The sequence below is a fragment of the Microcaecilia unicolor genome, chromosome 5, assembly GCF_901765095.1.
Source record: "Microcaecilia unicolor chromosome 5, aMicUni1.1, whole genome shotgun sequence".
Taxonomy (NCBI): domain Eukaryota; kingdom Metazoa; phylum Chordata; class Amphibia; order Gymnophiona; family Siphonopidae; genus Microcaecilia; species Microcaecilia unicolor.
In genome coordinates, this window is record NC_044035.1 from 248,325,863 (window position 1) to 248,342,259 (window position 16,397).

General features: G+C 43.0%; 1 protein-coding gene across 2 annotated transcripts in view; it reads right to left on the bottom strand.

Annotated features, from left to right (window-relative positions):
* Positions 1 to 561: 561 nt before the first annotated feature.
* POU2F1 (POU class 2 homeobox 1) overlaps positions 562 to 16,397 on the bottom strand; it is a 419,716-nt gene continuing 403,880 nt past the window's right edge. For both annotated transcript variants that reach the window (XM_030203955.1, XM_030203956.1), the window contains exon 16: positions 562 to 1,186. In XM_030203955.1, coding sequence (XP_030059815.1) covers positions 882 to 1,186 — 305 coding nt within the window. In that variant the 3' untranslated portion in view covers positions 562 to 881. The remainder of the gene's footprint in view (positions 1,187 to 16,397) is intronic.

Here is a 16,397-nt window from a genome sequence, read left to right on the forward strand (position 1 = left end):
CCTGCTTCCAAGTAAAAGTGCCATTAAAGGGGAGCCAGGTTTGGGCTTAGTAAGCTTTGCACACATCCTCCACCATTTCACAGCCACGCCTCTTATACTATGAAACTAAACAGAATAACCTCACTCTTCACACCGATTACAGGTTACCATTGGGAAAAGGTGAGAGAGTGAGGAAAATTTCCCAGCAAATTTCAGAAAAACAAAACAAAATTCTGTGTGTCCCCTCCAAGTGATCTGGAATCAAAAAGAAATACACCAAATTATATATATATATATATATATATATATATATATATATATATATATATATATATATATATATATATATATATATATATATATACACTAGTGACACAGGCCTGCCTAAAATTGTACCAGATAAGAAAGGAACCTTGACACAATTATAAACATCTTTTACAACATACTGGCCTGTACAACAGACCTAAAAATGATAGTAAAAAAAAAAAAAAAAAGAAGAATAAAATAAGAGACATTGAGACCAAACCAAAATTCCCTTCCTATGTTTGATTTTGGATAACCAACCTTTTATCTTGTCCTTGCAACTGCTGGAAATGAGAAGTAGTCCCTTCACTTTTTTATATATATATTTTTTGTTTTGTATTTTGTTTTTTTGTTTTTTTACATTTTTGGTTAGAAAGTTCTCCAGTCAGTGAAGCGATCCTGAAAAGAGAATGTCTGTTATAAAATTAGGCAAGTGTCCATTTATTATTTTCTTCCTTTCTCTCTCCCTTGACTGCCCTCTACCCCAGCAGCACACTTAGAGGGGAGCTGACCACATGTGCAGTTAATGACCAGCTGGCAGCCAGACAGACACACTGCAGACTGGATTTGGCTAGTTGGCCAGCTCAGTTCGCCTCATCTCACTGTGCCTTGGAGGCAGTGGTGGTGGTAGAAGCGGCCCCACTGGTGGAGGCCACTGTAAAAAGAGAGTTCTGGATGGATTCAGCAGAGGTGGAATGAAGGCTGGCGATAGGTCCAGTGGCCCCTGCGGAAGCTGCAGCTGCAGAGACCAGGCTAATAGGGTTGCTGGTGAGCAGAGAAAGGTTCTGATGGTTCAGGAACAGTGGGGCAGTCACAATGTTGGGAGTCCCCCCAGCGTTAGCAAAGACCAGGTTCCCAGTTGCATCTAGTGATGTTATTGGAAGAGATCCACTAGATGCAAGAGCTGAAAGAGAAGAAAAAAAATGAAACATGGAGACAAATTATAGTGGCAAATGATACATTATTAGAAAAAAAAACAAAACAAAACAAGAAGTGATTGCTGGTTGTAGCAGGAGCAAATAGAACACACAAGCAGCTGATGCAGCTGTTGGCTCAAACCAATTTATTTAAAACATAGGTATAAAACAGGTGTTGAGCAATACAAGCATCTATATCATATGTCTATCAGCCTGACATGCTTTTGGCACAGAAATGCCTGCTTCAGGGGCAATTAAAACCATCTGTTAGACCCTAGACAGAGTACATACACATAACTGTCTAAAAGGAAAGGACAATAGAACAGACCGATCTTAACAAAAACAAAACATTATCAAAACATATATATTGGAAAAGGAAATAAATATATCACACTGGAATGCTTTTCAAAATGAGGAACAAGAAAAGAAAAAAGAAAAGGCAGAAGGTTAACAGACTCTCTTTATAAAACTGTGGCATACACATTCAAATTGTGATGAATATTTTTGCCTGTTCTGTGCTCTGGACAAGGATTTATCCTATATAATAATTCTCACCTCCAATGTTCTAATGGGCCTGCCTGTGTCCGTGGCTCCTTTGGAGTTACTGAGCTAAACTCCGAAGCCAGGCTGACATCACCGGAAAGGAGACACCAGATTGGCTGCGACATCAGGAGCAGGAGCCCCCCCCCCCACACCAAAGCCCCCCCCCCTCAGCGCACCAACCCCCCTCCCTCCCTTCCAATTCAAGGCCCCCTTACGCCCCTCCCACCGAGTTACACTCCCCCCTCCCTCCGATTTCAACACCCCCCTCCGCGCTACTGACACCTGGACCCCCCCTGCTGTGACCCTCTCGACCCCCCGTTCCCGCCAAAACCCCTCCCCTGCCGCGTACCTGTGCTGACAGGGGACCCCAACCCCAGACAGCCAAAGCCCTCTTCTCAGCTGCCGCGGCGTTGCTTGCAGAATGATCTGATCAAGTTTCTGTGCGTGCGTCTGACATCAGACGCACGCACAGAAACTAGAACAGACCATTCAGCAAGCAACGCCAGCGCAGACGAGAAGAGGACTTCGGCTGTCGGGTGTTAGGGTCCCCCGTCAGCACAGGTATGCGACGGTGGCGGGGGAGGGTTTTCGGCGGAAAGGGGGGGGTCGAGAGGGTCACGGCAGGGGGTCCAGGGGTCAGTAATGCAGAGGGGGGTGTTGAAATCGGAGGGAGGGGGAGTATGGAACTTGGTGGGAGGGGCGTGAGGGGGCCTTGAACTGGAAGGGAGGGAGGGAGGGGGGCGTGGGTCTCGGAGGGGACAGAGCGAGACAGCGAGGGAGGGTGGGGGATTATCTTGCTAGCGCCCATTTCATTGCCTACCGAAACATGCCTTTTTTACTAGTAAATAATAAATCTAAATCTAATATAAAAACACCTGTTGCTTTGTAGGATATACCTGATCCACTTAAGGCCATATGGTGAGCTCAATATATAACAACGTAGGGGTAAAACAGACAAAAATTTTAAAATCATTGATTATAACACTCAAGGCTCCATATTAATAACAAAAATGGGGTGATAAATCATAATCTTCATCAAGAAAAAACACAACAATATCACAGGGGGAATGAAGTACAGCCCCCCGTCTTATCACAACAAAGGACCATTAGCATCTCCCCTCAAAATGATGCATATTGGGCTCACCATATAAATTTAAGTGGGTCTAGTATATCCTACAAGGCAATAGATGTTTTTGTATTAACTATTCAGTTATCTCAATATGAATTTAAGACCATTCTTTGCAACTAATACCTTCCATTCACTTATTCAAACAATGGTATTATCACAATTAGACTATTGTAATGCTATCTACCTAAGGAATAAGCAGTTACTAATGAGGAAATTACAAACAACACAAAACACTGCTGCTCGACTGGTTTGCAGTGTCACTAAATTTGAAAGGGCATCACCACTCCTCATTAGACTACATTGATTACCTATTAAAGCAAGTATCATTTTCAAAACATGTACTTTTATTTACAAAATCATTAACGGGATGGCTCCAGACTATATGTGTGACATGATAGATCTCCCAACTTGAAACTCAACTTTAACTGCAAGGGATTATCTCATTCTACACTTCCCTAATTACAAAAATATCAAATACAAATCTACTCTAACTTCAGATTTCTCTCATTTATTTATTTGTAACATTTGTATCCCACATTTTCCCACCTATTTGCAGGCTCAATGTGGCTTACATAGTACTGTAGAGGCGATTGCCAATACTGGTTTGAACAAATACAGAGTGAGGTAGTGGTAATGTAAAGTTCATATGTGACAGACACATTGGGGAATCGTAAGAAGGAAGAAATGAGTTATGTACAGTACGAGTTTTGGTTTTGTTGTGTTGCTGGGTTAAGGCATTTAAGTTGGATCGTTAGGGTATGCCTTTTTGAACAAGTTAATTTTTAGTAGTTTTTGGAAGTTCAGGTGGTCATATGTTGTTTTCACGACATTTGGTATTGTGTTCCATAGTTGTGTGCTTATATAGGAGAAGCTGGATGCATAGGTTGATTTGTATTTGAGTCCTTTGCAGCTTGGGTGATGGAGATTTAGGTATGTTTGTGTTGATCTTAATGTGTTTCTGGTTGGTAGGTCTATGAGGTCTGTCATGTAACCCAGGGCTTCTCTGTAGATGATTTTGTGAACCAGGGTGCAGATTTTGAATGCGATACGTTCTTTGATTAGGAGCCAGTGCAGTTCTTCTCATAGGTGTCTGGCGCTTTCGAATCTCGTTTTTCCAAATATAAGCCTGGCTGCTGTGTTTTGAGCAGTTTGTAGTTTCTTTATGATTTGTTCTTTGCATCCCACATAGATCCCGTTGCAGTAGTCTAGATGGCTTAGTACCATGGATTGTACCAAGTTGCGAAATATTTCCCTCAGGAAAAAAGGTTTCACTCGTTTGAGCTTCCACATTGAGTGGAACATTTTCCTGGTTATTATCATGCTCGTGAGTTCTTGTACCCGTCGGGAGCACAGAGGCGAAGACTCAAACCTGCGCTATCCTACACATAGTAAAGGACATCAATTAGATTTGTTTTCATTTTCGTATTGTCCTTCAGAGAACTGGGTAGTAACATCTTCTTATTGGTACCCCATGTTATGGTCAGGTCATTATAAATTGGAATTTACTCTAAAAAGGAGAGTGTCATCCACTCTATATCATCTGATATGTGAATTAGTTCATACCAGGGGTAAAGCTGATAACATTTTATTTTGGCAACATGCCAACTCGTTATTGCCAAATCATGAAGGGGATCCCTACCAACAATGGAATACTTGGCATGAAGTCAGTATACAAATATTGAATAAAATTGCTCCAGTAAAGGAAAAATTAAAAGACAAAAAAAATTTACCTTGGTTTAATGAAACTTTACTTCTAATCTAATTAAATTATAAAAATTTAGAATGTATTTGGCGAAAGCATAGTATGGAGTAAACTAAGTTAAAATGGAGACAAATGGTTGGGAGGCGGGGGATATTGCTGGGCAGACTTATACGGTCTGTGCCAGAGCCGGTGGTGGGAGGCGGGGATAGTGCTGGGCAGACTTATACGGTCTGTGCCAGAGCTGGTGGTGGGAGGCGGGACTGGTGGTTGGGAGGCGGGGATAGCGCTGGGCAGACTTATACGGTCTGTGCCAGAGCCGGTGGTGGGAGGCGGGGATAATGCTGGGCAGACTTATACGGTCTGTGCCCCGAAGAGGACAGGTACAAATCAAGGTAGGGTATACACAAAAAGTAGCACATATGTGTTTATCTTGTTGGGCAGACTGGATGGACCGTGCAGGTCTTTTTCTGCCGTCATCTACTATGTTACTATGTTAGGCAGCCGAGCAACCCTGCGGCTTCACCTGTGGTGACCACTGTTCCCCGAGGGTTGAGCCCCCAGGTGCAGGCAGCCGACAGGACTTCTGGATACAGGCAGGGGTCAGACGGCTATAGATAACAGGCAGGGAGCAGCTAGGTACAGGTAGTCATAGATCAGGCACTAAGTAGAGGGTAGTCAGGAACCTAGCAGGAACTAGGTTAGTCAACGAGCAGGACGCAAACAGGATTCAAGCAGGTAACAGATCAGGCGGCCAACAGGTAGGTAGGTCAGTCAGGCAAGCGTACCGGTGTAGGAGGTCAGGTCAGGCAGCAGGCAAGGCGTAATCCGGTGTTCAGGCAAAGGTCAGGTCAGGCAGCAGGCAAGGCGTAATCCGGTGTTCAGGCAAAGGTCAGGTCGGGCAGCAGGCAAAGCGTAGTCAGGATCCCAGCCAAGGTCAGATCAGGTCAGGTAGCAAGCAGCAGACAAAGTCACACAGGGGCTCAATCCGATCTATCAAAGTAGAAGCTGAAGCACTGAGGGCAGGGATAGATGCTCCTAAATAGCCCCCACCATCGGGAGTAACAGGAGTCAGAGGAGAGAGGCTCTGGATTGGCTGGCAGCGGAAGAGGGATGGAGCCACGGTGCAAGGGCCCAATCCCGGCAGCCGGAGCATGACCTCCCGTGCCCCGCATCCGGAAGATACGAGCTCCCTCAGGAACGCTGGCGCGCAAAATGGCCGGCGTTCCGAATTGCTGAAGGGCAAGGGCAGCCACGACGGTCGAGGAGCCACCGGACGAGGGACGTTGAAGCGTTGGCCTGGCCAACATGGCTGACGCTCGTTTTCTTCTTCGCAAGGTCAGGGAATGTGTTTCAATGCAGTAAGTGTTTGTGCATCTTTTATTTTTTTCCATGCTCATTTGAGTCTCCTGGATTGTGGTTTTAGTTTTTCAGTTCTTCATTGTACCATGGTATCGAATTGTGCCTACGAGAGGTTCTTGTTTGTAAGGGTGCTATTTCGTCTAATATGTTTTTGCGTCTTTTATCACAATCCGAGGCACTAAATGGTGGAATTCTATCCCAAGGGAAATAAGACAACTCAATAACTATCTGACCTTTCGCAAATTCTTGAAGGCTTTTCTTTTCAATAAATTCCTTCACTAGATGTTGAAATAGGTTATAGCCAAGATTTTTCTCCTCGCCGCTACATTTTAAAGAATAGTGCTTTAACTCTTACAGTTTTCATAACATGTATTACACATTAACTTGTACTATTTATTACTTATGTAAGCCACATAGAGTTGAATAATTGTATTCGGATAATGTGGGATACAAGTATCAAATAAATAAATACAATAAAATCTGTGTGCCACAATTTTATACAGGTTGTTCTATTCCCATTTGCATGGAGGCAGGCTATTTGTAGTTTATGAATATATGTTAAGCATTGTCTGTAACAGATTCATTGCCTGTACCTTTAAGGTTGTGCCCTTGAACTACAAATTCCTGTGATCTTGTAGTTCTCTGTAATAGGCTCTTCCTGAGCACAAGTCCCAGATCCCTGTGTCTTATGGGATTAGTACATAAGTACATAAGTAGTGCCATACTGGGAAAGACCAAAGGTCCATCTAGCCCAGCATCCTGTCACCGACAGTGGCCAATCCAGGTCAAGGGCACCTGGCACGCTCCCCAAACGTAAAAACATTCCAGACAAGTTATACCTAAAAATGAGGAATTTTTCCAGTCCATTTAATAGCGGTCTATGGACTTGTCCTTTAGGAATCTATCTAACCCCTTTTTAAACTCCGTCAAGCTAACCGCCCGTACCACGTTCTCCGGCAACGAATTCCAGAGTCTAATTACACGTTGGGTGAAGAAAAATTTTCTCCGATTCGTTTTAAATTTACCACACTGTAGCTTCAACTCATGCCCTCTAGTCCTAGTATTTTTGGATAGCGTGAACAGTCGCTTCACATCCACCCGATCCATTCCACTCATTATTTTATACACTTCTATCATATCTCCCCTCAGCCGTCTCTTCTCCAAGCTGAAAAGCCCTAGCCTTCTCAGCCTCTCTTCGTAGGAAAGTCGTCCCATCCCCACTATCATTTTCGTCGCCCTTCGCTGTACCTTTTCCAATTCTACTATATCTTTTTTGAGATACGGAGACCAGTACTGAACACAATACTCCAGGTGCGGTCGCACCATGGAGCGATACAACGGCATTATAACATCCGCACACCTGGACTCCATACCCTTCTTAATAACACCCAACATTCTATTCGCTTTCCTAGCCGCAGCAGCACACTGAGCAGAAGGTTTCAGCGTATCATCGACGACGACACCCAGATCCCTTTCTTGATCCGTAACTCCTAACGCGGAACCTTGCAAGACGTAGCTATAATTCGGGTTCCTCTTACCCACATGCATCACTTTGCACTTGTCAACATTGAACTTCATCTGCCACTTGCACGCCCATTCTCCCAGTCTCGCAAGGTCCTCCTGTAATCGTTCACATTCCTCCTGCGACTTGACGACCCTGAATAATTTTGTGTCATCGGCGAATTTAATTACCTCACTAGTTATTCCCATCTCTAGGTCATTTATAAATACATTAAAAAGCAACGGACCCAGCACAGACCCCTGCGGGACCCCACTAACTACCCTCCTCCACTGAGAATACTGGCCACGCAATCCTACTCTCTGCTTCCTATCTTTCAACCAGTTCTTAATCCATAATAATACCCTACCTCCGATTCCATGACTCTGCAATTTCTTCAGGAGTCTTTCGTGCGGCACTTTGTCAAACGCCTTCTGAAAATCCAGATATACAATATCAACCGGCTCCCCATTGTCCACATGTTTGCTTACCCCCTCAAAAAAATGCATTAGATTGGTGAGGCAAGACTTCCCTTCACTAAATCCGTGCTGACTTTGTCTCATCAGTCCATGTTTTTGTATATGCTCTGCAATTTTATTCTTAATAATAGCCTCCACCATCTTGCCCGGCACCGACGTCAGACTCACCGGTCTATAATTTCCCGGATCTCCTCTGGAACCCTTTCTTAAAAATCGGAGTAACATTGGCTACCCTCCAGTCTTCCGGTATTACACTCGATTTTAGGGACAGATTGCATATTTCTAACAGTAGCTCCGCAAGTTCATTTTTTAGTTCTATTAATACTCTGGGATGAATACCATCAGGTCCCGGTGATTTACTACTCTTCAGCTTGCTGAACTGACCCATTACATCCTCCAAGGTTACAGAGAATTTGTTTAGTTTCTCCGACTCCCCCGCTTCAAATATTCTTTCCGGCACCGGTGTCCCCCCCAAATCCTCCTCGGTGAAGACCGAAGCAAAGAATTCATTTAATTTCTCCGCTACGGCTTTGTCCTCCTTGATCGCCCCTTTAACACCATTTTCGTCCAGCGGCCCAACCGACTCTTTGGCCGGTTTCCTGCTTTTAATGTATCTAAAAAAGTTTTTACTATGTATTTTTGCTTCCAACGCTAATTTCTTCTCAAAGTCCTTTTTTGCCCTCCTTATCTCCGCTTTGCATTTGGCTTGGCATTCCTTATGATCTATCCTGTTACTTTCAGTTGGTTCTCTTCTCCACTTTCTGAAGGATTGTTTTTTGGCTCTAATGATTTCCTTTATCTTACTGTTTAGCCACGCCGGCTGACGTTTAGTCTTTTTTCCCTTTTTTCTAATACGTGGAATATATTTGTCCTGAACCTCCAGGATGGTGTTTTTAAACAGCATCCACGCCTGATGCAAGTTTTTTACTCTGCGAGCTGCTCCTTTCAGTCTTTTTTTCACCATTTTTCTCATTTTGTCGTAATCACCTTTTCTATAGTTAAACGCTAGCGTACTTGATTTCCTAGTTTCACTTCCTTCAATGCCAATATCAAAACCGATCATATTATGATCACTGTTATCAAGCGGCCCTCGTATCGTTACCCCCTGCACTAGATCATGAGCACCACTAAGGACTAAGTCTAGTATTTTTCCTTCTCTTGTCGGCTCCTGAACTAGCTGTTCCATGAAGCTGTCCTTGATTTCATCAAGAAATCTTATGTCCCTTGCGTGTACAGATGTTACATTACCCCAGTCTATATGCGGGTAATTGAAATCCCCCATTATTATTGTGTTGCCCAGTTTGTTTGCGTCCCTGATTTCCTTTAACATTTCCGCATCCGTCTGTTCGTCCTGGCCAGGCGGACGGTAGTACACTCCTATCACTATCCTTTTCCCCTTTGCACATGGAATTTCAATCCACAGTGATTCCAAGGAGTGTTTTGCTTCCTGCAGAATTTTCAATCTATTTGATTCAAGGCTCTCGTTAATATACAATGCTACCCCTCCACCAATCCGATTCACCCTATCACTACGATATAATTTGTACCCCGGTATGACAGTGTCCCACTGGTTATCCTCCTTCCACCAGGTCTCAGAGATGCCTATTATATCTAATTTTTCATTTAGTGCAATATATTCTAACTCCCCCATCTTATTTCTTAGGCTCCTGGCATTCGCATATAGACATTTCAAACTATGTTTGTTGTTCCTAAGTACATCATGCTTAGTACTTGACAGTATTAATTGGCAATCTTTTGTCTGATTTTTATTGTTATTTAAAGATACCCGATCTACTACAATCTCTTTTGCAACCTCACTATCAGGATACTCTATCTTCCCTGTTATGGTGATATCTTTGAAAGATACCTTATCCCGAACCATGCTCTTTTGAGCGACTGTCGGCCTTCCCCCCATTTCTAGTTTAAAAGCTGCTCTATCTCCTTCTTAAACGCCGATGCCAGCAGCCTGGTCCCACTCTGGTTAAGATGGAGCCCATCCTTTCGGAATAGGCTCCCCCTTCCCCAGAATGTTGCCCAGTTCCTAACAAATCTAAAGCCCTCCTCCCTGCACCATCGTCTCATCCACGCATTGAGACTCTGGAGCTCTGCCTGTCTCTTGGGCCCTGCGCGTGGCACAGGTAGCATTTCAGAAAATGCTACCCTGGAGGATCTGGATTTCAGCTTTCTACCTAAGAGCCTAAATTTTGCTTCCAGAACCTCTCTCCCACATTTTCCTATGTCATTGGTACCCACATGTACCAAGACAGCGGACTCCTCCCCAGCACTATCTAGAATCCTATTTAGGTGACACGTGAGGTCCGCCACCTTCGCACCAGGCAGGCAAGTCACCAGGCGATCCTCACGTCCACCAGCCACCCAGCTATCTATATGCCTAATGATCGAATCACCAAGTACAACAGCTGTCCTAACCTTTCCCTCCCGGGCAACATTTGGAGATATATCCTCGGTGTGGGCCTTGCCTGCTGGCTCAGGGTATTATTGCTCGTAGGCTTTCTGCCTAGTCTATTACTTACCTGTGGGCTTCTTGCTTTCCTGCTCTGGGTATTATTGCTCTGTGGGCTTTCAGCCCTTCTGTGTCTATTGTTCTGTGGGCTTCCAGCCCTTCTGTGCCCATTGCTCTGAGGGCCTCCAGTCTATCTGTGTATATCCCTTTTATCTGTGGGCTTCCAGGTCTGCTGGCTGTATTACTGCGGCCTGGGGGTTTCCAGCCTTTCTGTGGGCTTCTAGCCTTTCTGGGTGTATCTCTCTGACCTGTAGGCTTTCAGCCTTTCTGTGTATATTATTCTCTGTGGGCTTCTAGCCTTTCTGTTATCCCTGTGCAGTGGCTCTGAGGTTGGTTAGCGGCTGATGCTGCAGCCATTTCTCTCCTTTCTATCTGTTAGCTACTGTAGCTCCAGTCTAACCCTTCCTGTGGCAAGCGTATCTGTCATTCCCATTCCCTTGAGCTTAGCTTGTATATAGCTCCTGTATTCTGCTTCTCAAGCCTGAACCCTGCTGTAGGACATTGTTCCTGGATTCCTTGTTGCTTGCCTCTTCAGCTCCAGCCCAGCCACTCCAGTCCTGTCTACTTCAGCCCGTCTTAGGGTTGCCTGCCTCCTGTTGGGTGGTTTTGCCTGCTGCTGCCACCTCCGTGACAGTGGCCCAAGGGCTCACATTTCCCCGAGAGACCTGACATAAGGTAAGGGAGCTGTGTACCTGGAAGCAGTTTATGAAGTCCACTGCAGTGCCCCCTAGGGTGCCCAACTGCTGTCCTGGCATGTCAGGGGGACCAGTGTACTAAAAATGCTGGCTCCTCCCATGTCCAAATGGCTTGAATTTGGATGTTTTAGACTTCGACATCATTGGTTTCGAAAATGGCCGAAAATCAAAGACGAACAATCCAAGGACGTCCATCTTTTTTTGAAAATGACCTTTTCCCCGCTTCCGAATTTGGACGTTCTATAAAGACATCCAATTCCAACTTAGACGTTTCTTTTGAAAATGCCCCTCCATGTCATTTATAAAAAGTGGCTTTAATGACTGTATCAATATGAGACTTTAACGATAATGTATTCAAATAATGTTGTCAACTTTTAATGTAAAGCCATCAGGGAGAGACAACTCTTGGGAATATTATACCCCATTCGATCTAGCCACAGTAACTTAGTTTTGTCTCTATTAAGTTTGAACCCATGTGCTGTACTTAATATTTCCAATGTTTTAAATATAAGACAAAACCAGCGATAAAGGCAATTTTGCTATATCCTGAACTGGCATCAACAACATATCAGCAGCATATGGTAACACCAGGTGAAAAAATGATAACAAAACAATGTCGTATATACATTAAATAATACCAGAGATAGTGGAGAGCCCTTAGGCACTCAACACGGTGGAATTCTACTAGCCGAAATTTGGTTGCTTCAGACTGTAAGGGGTTACTGAGAAGACGGTCTCAGGGAAAGCGACAGCAGTCCCGGGGAGGGAGTATAAGACTTGTGCAGATCCCTTATAGACGGGGAATGCGCCCTCTGGTGGTCAAGAGACCAATTAGAATAAGGGATAAGCCTAGGAACCATGATTCCCACAATGCACCTGACCCAACACAAGACTCACAGGAATTGGAGGGGGAGGAGAAGGATTGGGAGATGGTCTCTGATCAGGGTGATGAAGAGCAGCTGAGGGATCCCTGGGAGGAGGTAGAGGAGATAGAATGGGATAAAAAGGAGGAGAATGAAGAGGAGAGAATGGAGGTGGCGGCATGTGCACAGACTGGTGGTGCTAAGGTGAAGAGCTTCCTGGCTAAGGTATTGCCTCAACTGTCTGGAGAGGGGAGGACAGGATTGATACAGCTGGGAAGAAACCTGTGGCAGCGAGTGCTTAAGAAGGCTAAGGGTATGAGAAGTTAAATATTGTGTGTTGCAAGGAGCTGATGTGAAATTTGATACCTAGCAACTAACTGAGAGTAAAAGAGAGAGGGGTAAAGGTCACTGAACTATACTCAGCGAATTAACACGAAATCTCTGTCTGGCATGGTGAACATGAACTTGTCAAGGACTGCAAATTGAGATCGTTGTACTGTGTTGCTGAATTCACTACAATTGAACGGCTGTGAATAAAAGTGAATCCCTTTATTATAAGACTGCTGGAGTTTCTGTCTGTTTGTTGGGGGTCATTATTGAACTGCAAACTAAAAGAAGCAGTCCTTTGAGGAAGCGGTGGCAGAAGGGCAAGGAATTGAGATCAACTGGTGCTGCAAGGGAAGATCAGCAGTGAAGCATGTCTACTAAGCAGGGTCGACCTGGGCCAAAGAGCAGAAGTGTGACCTGCTGACAAGACATTATGTTATGTTATACCTGTATTTATATTCTGTCTATACCTATACAGTTCAAGGATGGATTACAAAAGTCAGAAAAAACTAAACCAATCTGTCTAGGAGCTACAGTTAGATGAAACAAATTAATAGAACATGACAACCATTACATTAATACGCCTATCGAGCTTTAAATTATTCATGAGATAAACCTGCCGTATTAAATAAGAAAGCCTTTAAATGCTTTCTAAAATAGAGATAATGAGTACAAGATCTCAAGTTGATTCCAGAGGTTGGCTAACTGATACTGAATGGACAAAGTAAGATGTTTAACTCATTTTAAGTCCTTAAACATTGGAAATTTAAGTTGAAATGGGTTACGAGTATTATATCTAGAGGAAGGTCCTCATAACAAAGATGTCAGATTTAACATATAGTTAGGGATTATCCCAGTAAGAATTTTAACAGTAGTAATGCCCAGCTTAAACTGTATTCTTTCAGTGACTGGAAACCAGTGGAGCTTAGAATAGTACGGTTGAAGTGACTCAAATCGGGGTAGTCCAAAGATCAGTCTAACAGCAGAATTTTATACTAGCTGTAAACAATGAATCAGTGATTTAAAACAAACTGCTAATATTAGACTACAATAGTCCAGTCTAGGAAGAATCAAGAATTGGACCAGGAGTCTAAAAGCCTCTAAACTGAAATATTTTCTAAAAATCTCAACTTTCTCATTGTTATAAAAGAGTGCTTAACAATCAACTGGGTATGATACTGATTAGTCAGTAGATGATCTATTTCAACTCCTAAAATTTTTGAATGAAGATCCAAAGAAAGAAGCTTCACTGAAAGAGAGTTTTACATCGACGAAGGTCTGAAGTCCTTACCTACGGTGGGAGAAGCCATTTACTTGATGAAGAGAACACAAATAATGCTGGCAGAGGCCAATCTGAGACTTCATAAAATCGCCTCCAACTAAGTAATGAAAGCATTTCCTGCAGAGGACCATGCCAAATATTTAAAGGATTTAGGTCTAAAAGTAGACACCCCTCTGCTTCAGAGTAGCATTGGATTACACTGGAATCTAAATAGACATTTTTACCTTTCAAGTCTCCACCCAAGAGAAACAATATATACACAGAGATGTCTTGTCCACAGTCAATAGTCTGTACAATCCACTGGGGTTTTGGTTCCAGGCACCATTCAAGGAAGATCTCTACTTAGGTAGCTTTCCCAAAGTACTGATGAGTGGGACCACTGCCACCAGAAATGTGACAAGGATGGGGGAAATGGAAAGATTCTCTAAAGGCTCTTAACTGCACATCTCTGCAACACTCAGTACTGCCTGTCACATAGAGATCTGCATCTTCTCGGACGCTTCTGAAAAAGTCATAACTGTTGTGGCCTACTTGAAAGCTATAGATGCAGATGGGCTAACTCATGTGGGATTCATCTATGGCAAAAGCTAAGTTAGCACCACTACCCTGTCATACCATTCCACACTTAGAATTGTGTGGAGCAGTCCTGGCAATAGAGAGAGCTGAGATGATACTAGTGAAATTGACAGTCAAATTAACACAGACAATTTTTACACCAACGGTAAAGTCATCCTGGGCTATATCTACAACCAAACCAGGAGATTTTACATGTATGTCAGCAACAGAGTTGAGTGTATACGGAAGGCAACATTACCAGAACAACAGCATTATGTCCAACTAACCAAAATTCAGAAGACTGTGCAACCACAGCTGTGCCAGCGTCCCATTTAATGAAAACCACATTGTTATCAGGATCAGAATTCCTTCTGAAATCTGACTACACGTCTTCAGCTATGGAGAGCTCCTTTGTGCTTACGGACTCTGACTCAGAGATTCGTTCTTGCCACCAACATTGTATTTTCAGTTTATCAACCAGCTAATGAAAGATCAGATACCTATCACTAAAGTGCCATCAGAGATGCAAAACTGCAGATCATCAGTGACAAATTGCGCCACTTGGGAACTTCGACACCAGACTCCCATGGAAGACAGCAAACTTCTTCAGCAGAACCATCATCAAGTCAGTGATCTGCATACACAATGAAAAGACATGAACTCCACTGACAATTGTCCACTCTACAGACTCGAAGACTTTTCTCTCTTTTATGTTGTTTGTGTTGTCTCTCTCTCATTTCAGCTCCAGTGAGCCTGCAAGAGAGTAGTCACCTGACCAACAGAGAACTTGAGCCAAGCAAGGAGTTGCCAACCTTCAAGATCTAGCATTATTACTAGACTTTACATGTTTATAATGGTTTATATTTTGAGGAATTAAATAGTGGTATCTTCCGATACCAGGCGGGAAAGTGTTCTACCCCCATTTGCACAGAGGCAGACGGTTTGTTGTTTATGAATATATGATGTCTGTAACAGATTCAACGCCTGTATGTTTAATTTACGGTTGTGCCCTTGAATTACAAATCCCTGTAATCTTGTAGTTCTCTGTAATAGGCTCTTCCTGAGCACATGTCCCAGATCCCTGTATCTTATGGGATTCTTCCTATTGGCTTGCCTTGTTTTTCTGTGCATGCTGGGCTAGTTGTCCCCTCCCTTCTCTCTCCATTGGGTCTGTAAGAGTTAGTCTGCAGGTTTCTCCTCTGTGAACTGAATATGCCTATGCTGTACTTTGCTGTATGACTCCCTTTAAGCTAATGTGACGCTATTAAGATCTCACCGTATAAAAGTATATACAGCATTACTCTCAGCATGTTGCTGAATTCCTCCCAGCTTCTCTCTTGCAGGGAGAGAGAGCTGGTTGAGAAAACCCAGTTTGCAAGGCAAAAACTCTTGTCTTGCACATCTGAACTGTAAGTAATTTTTCCCTGTTTGATTACTATATTAAAGAAGATTTTGGTTCAAGAGTTCTGAGTCTTCTTATAGTGATGTTCTATACTCTGGTTTAAGCTGCATGCCATTCATGCCAGGTCATTGAAAGAGCAGAACACAGATTATTAACAAAAGTCTATTTACCTCTGCCTGCTTTTTTCCCCTCTCTCTTTTTTCTTTCCTTGTTTCTCATTTTAATAAGCACTCCTATGTGATTTATTTATTTACCTTTTTGATATGTATGTTTTGATTATGTTTTCCAAGTCTAACGGATTGTTTTAACTGCATCTGATGGCAGACACTTCTGTGCTTAAACATTTAGGCTAATAGATATGTGACAAAGAAACTGGATGCTTGTATTTTGCACACCTATTTTATACCTACATTATAAATTGGTTTGAGCCAACAGCTTCATCCACTGCTCGTGTGTTCTAAAAGATAAATTATTAATAACAATGCCAGCCCAGCAGAAAACTAATTCCTGCTTAATGCATTTGGTTTAAATAATTAGTTTTAAAAGGAACACACAGTTCAATTTCTCTCTTCCGCTCACCAATAAATCAGCTGAAATTAACATTGACCCGATACAAATACACATCATGACATCAGTAAAAAAATCAGTTATTGGTTGGAATTTCTTTAATAAATAAATCACTTTTAGAGATATGAATGAGTTTCACAGGAAAGTCCTGACTCAACACACACAATTAAGTATCAATTTTGGGTACATCAGAATCGTTAGCTTGTCATAAAATTACTTATAGTCCCTGAGTGGAATCTTTGGATTTTGTTTTAATCAGACGAAGGGTACTAT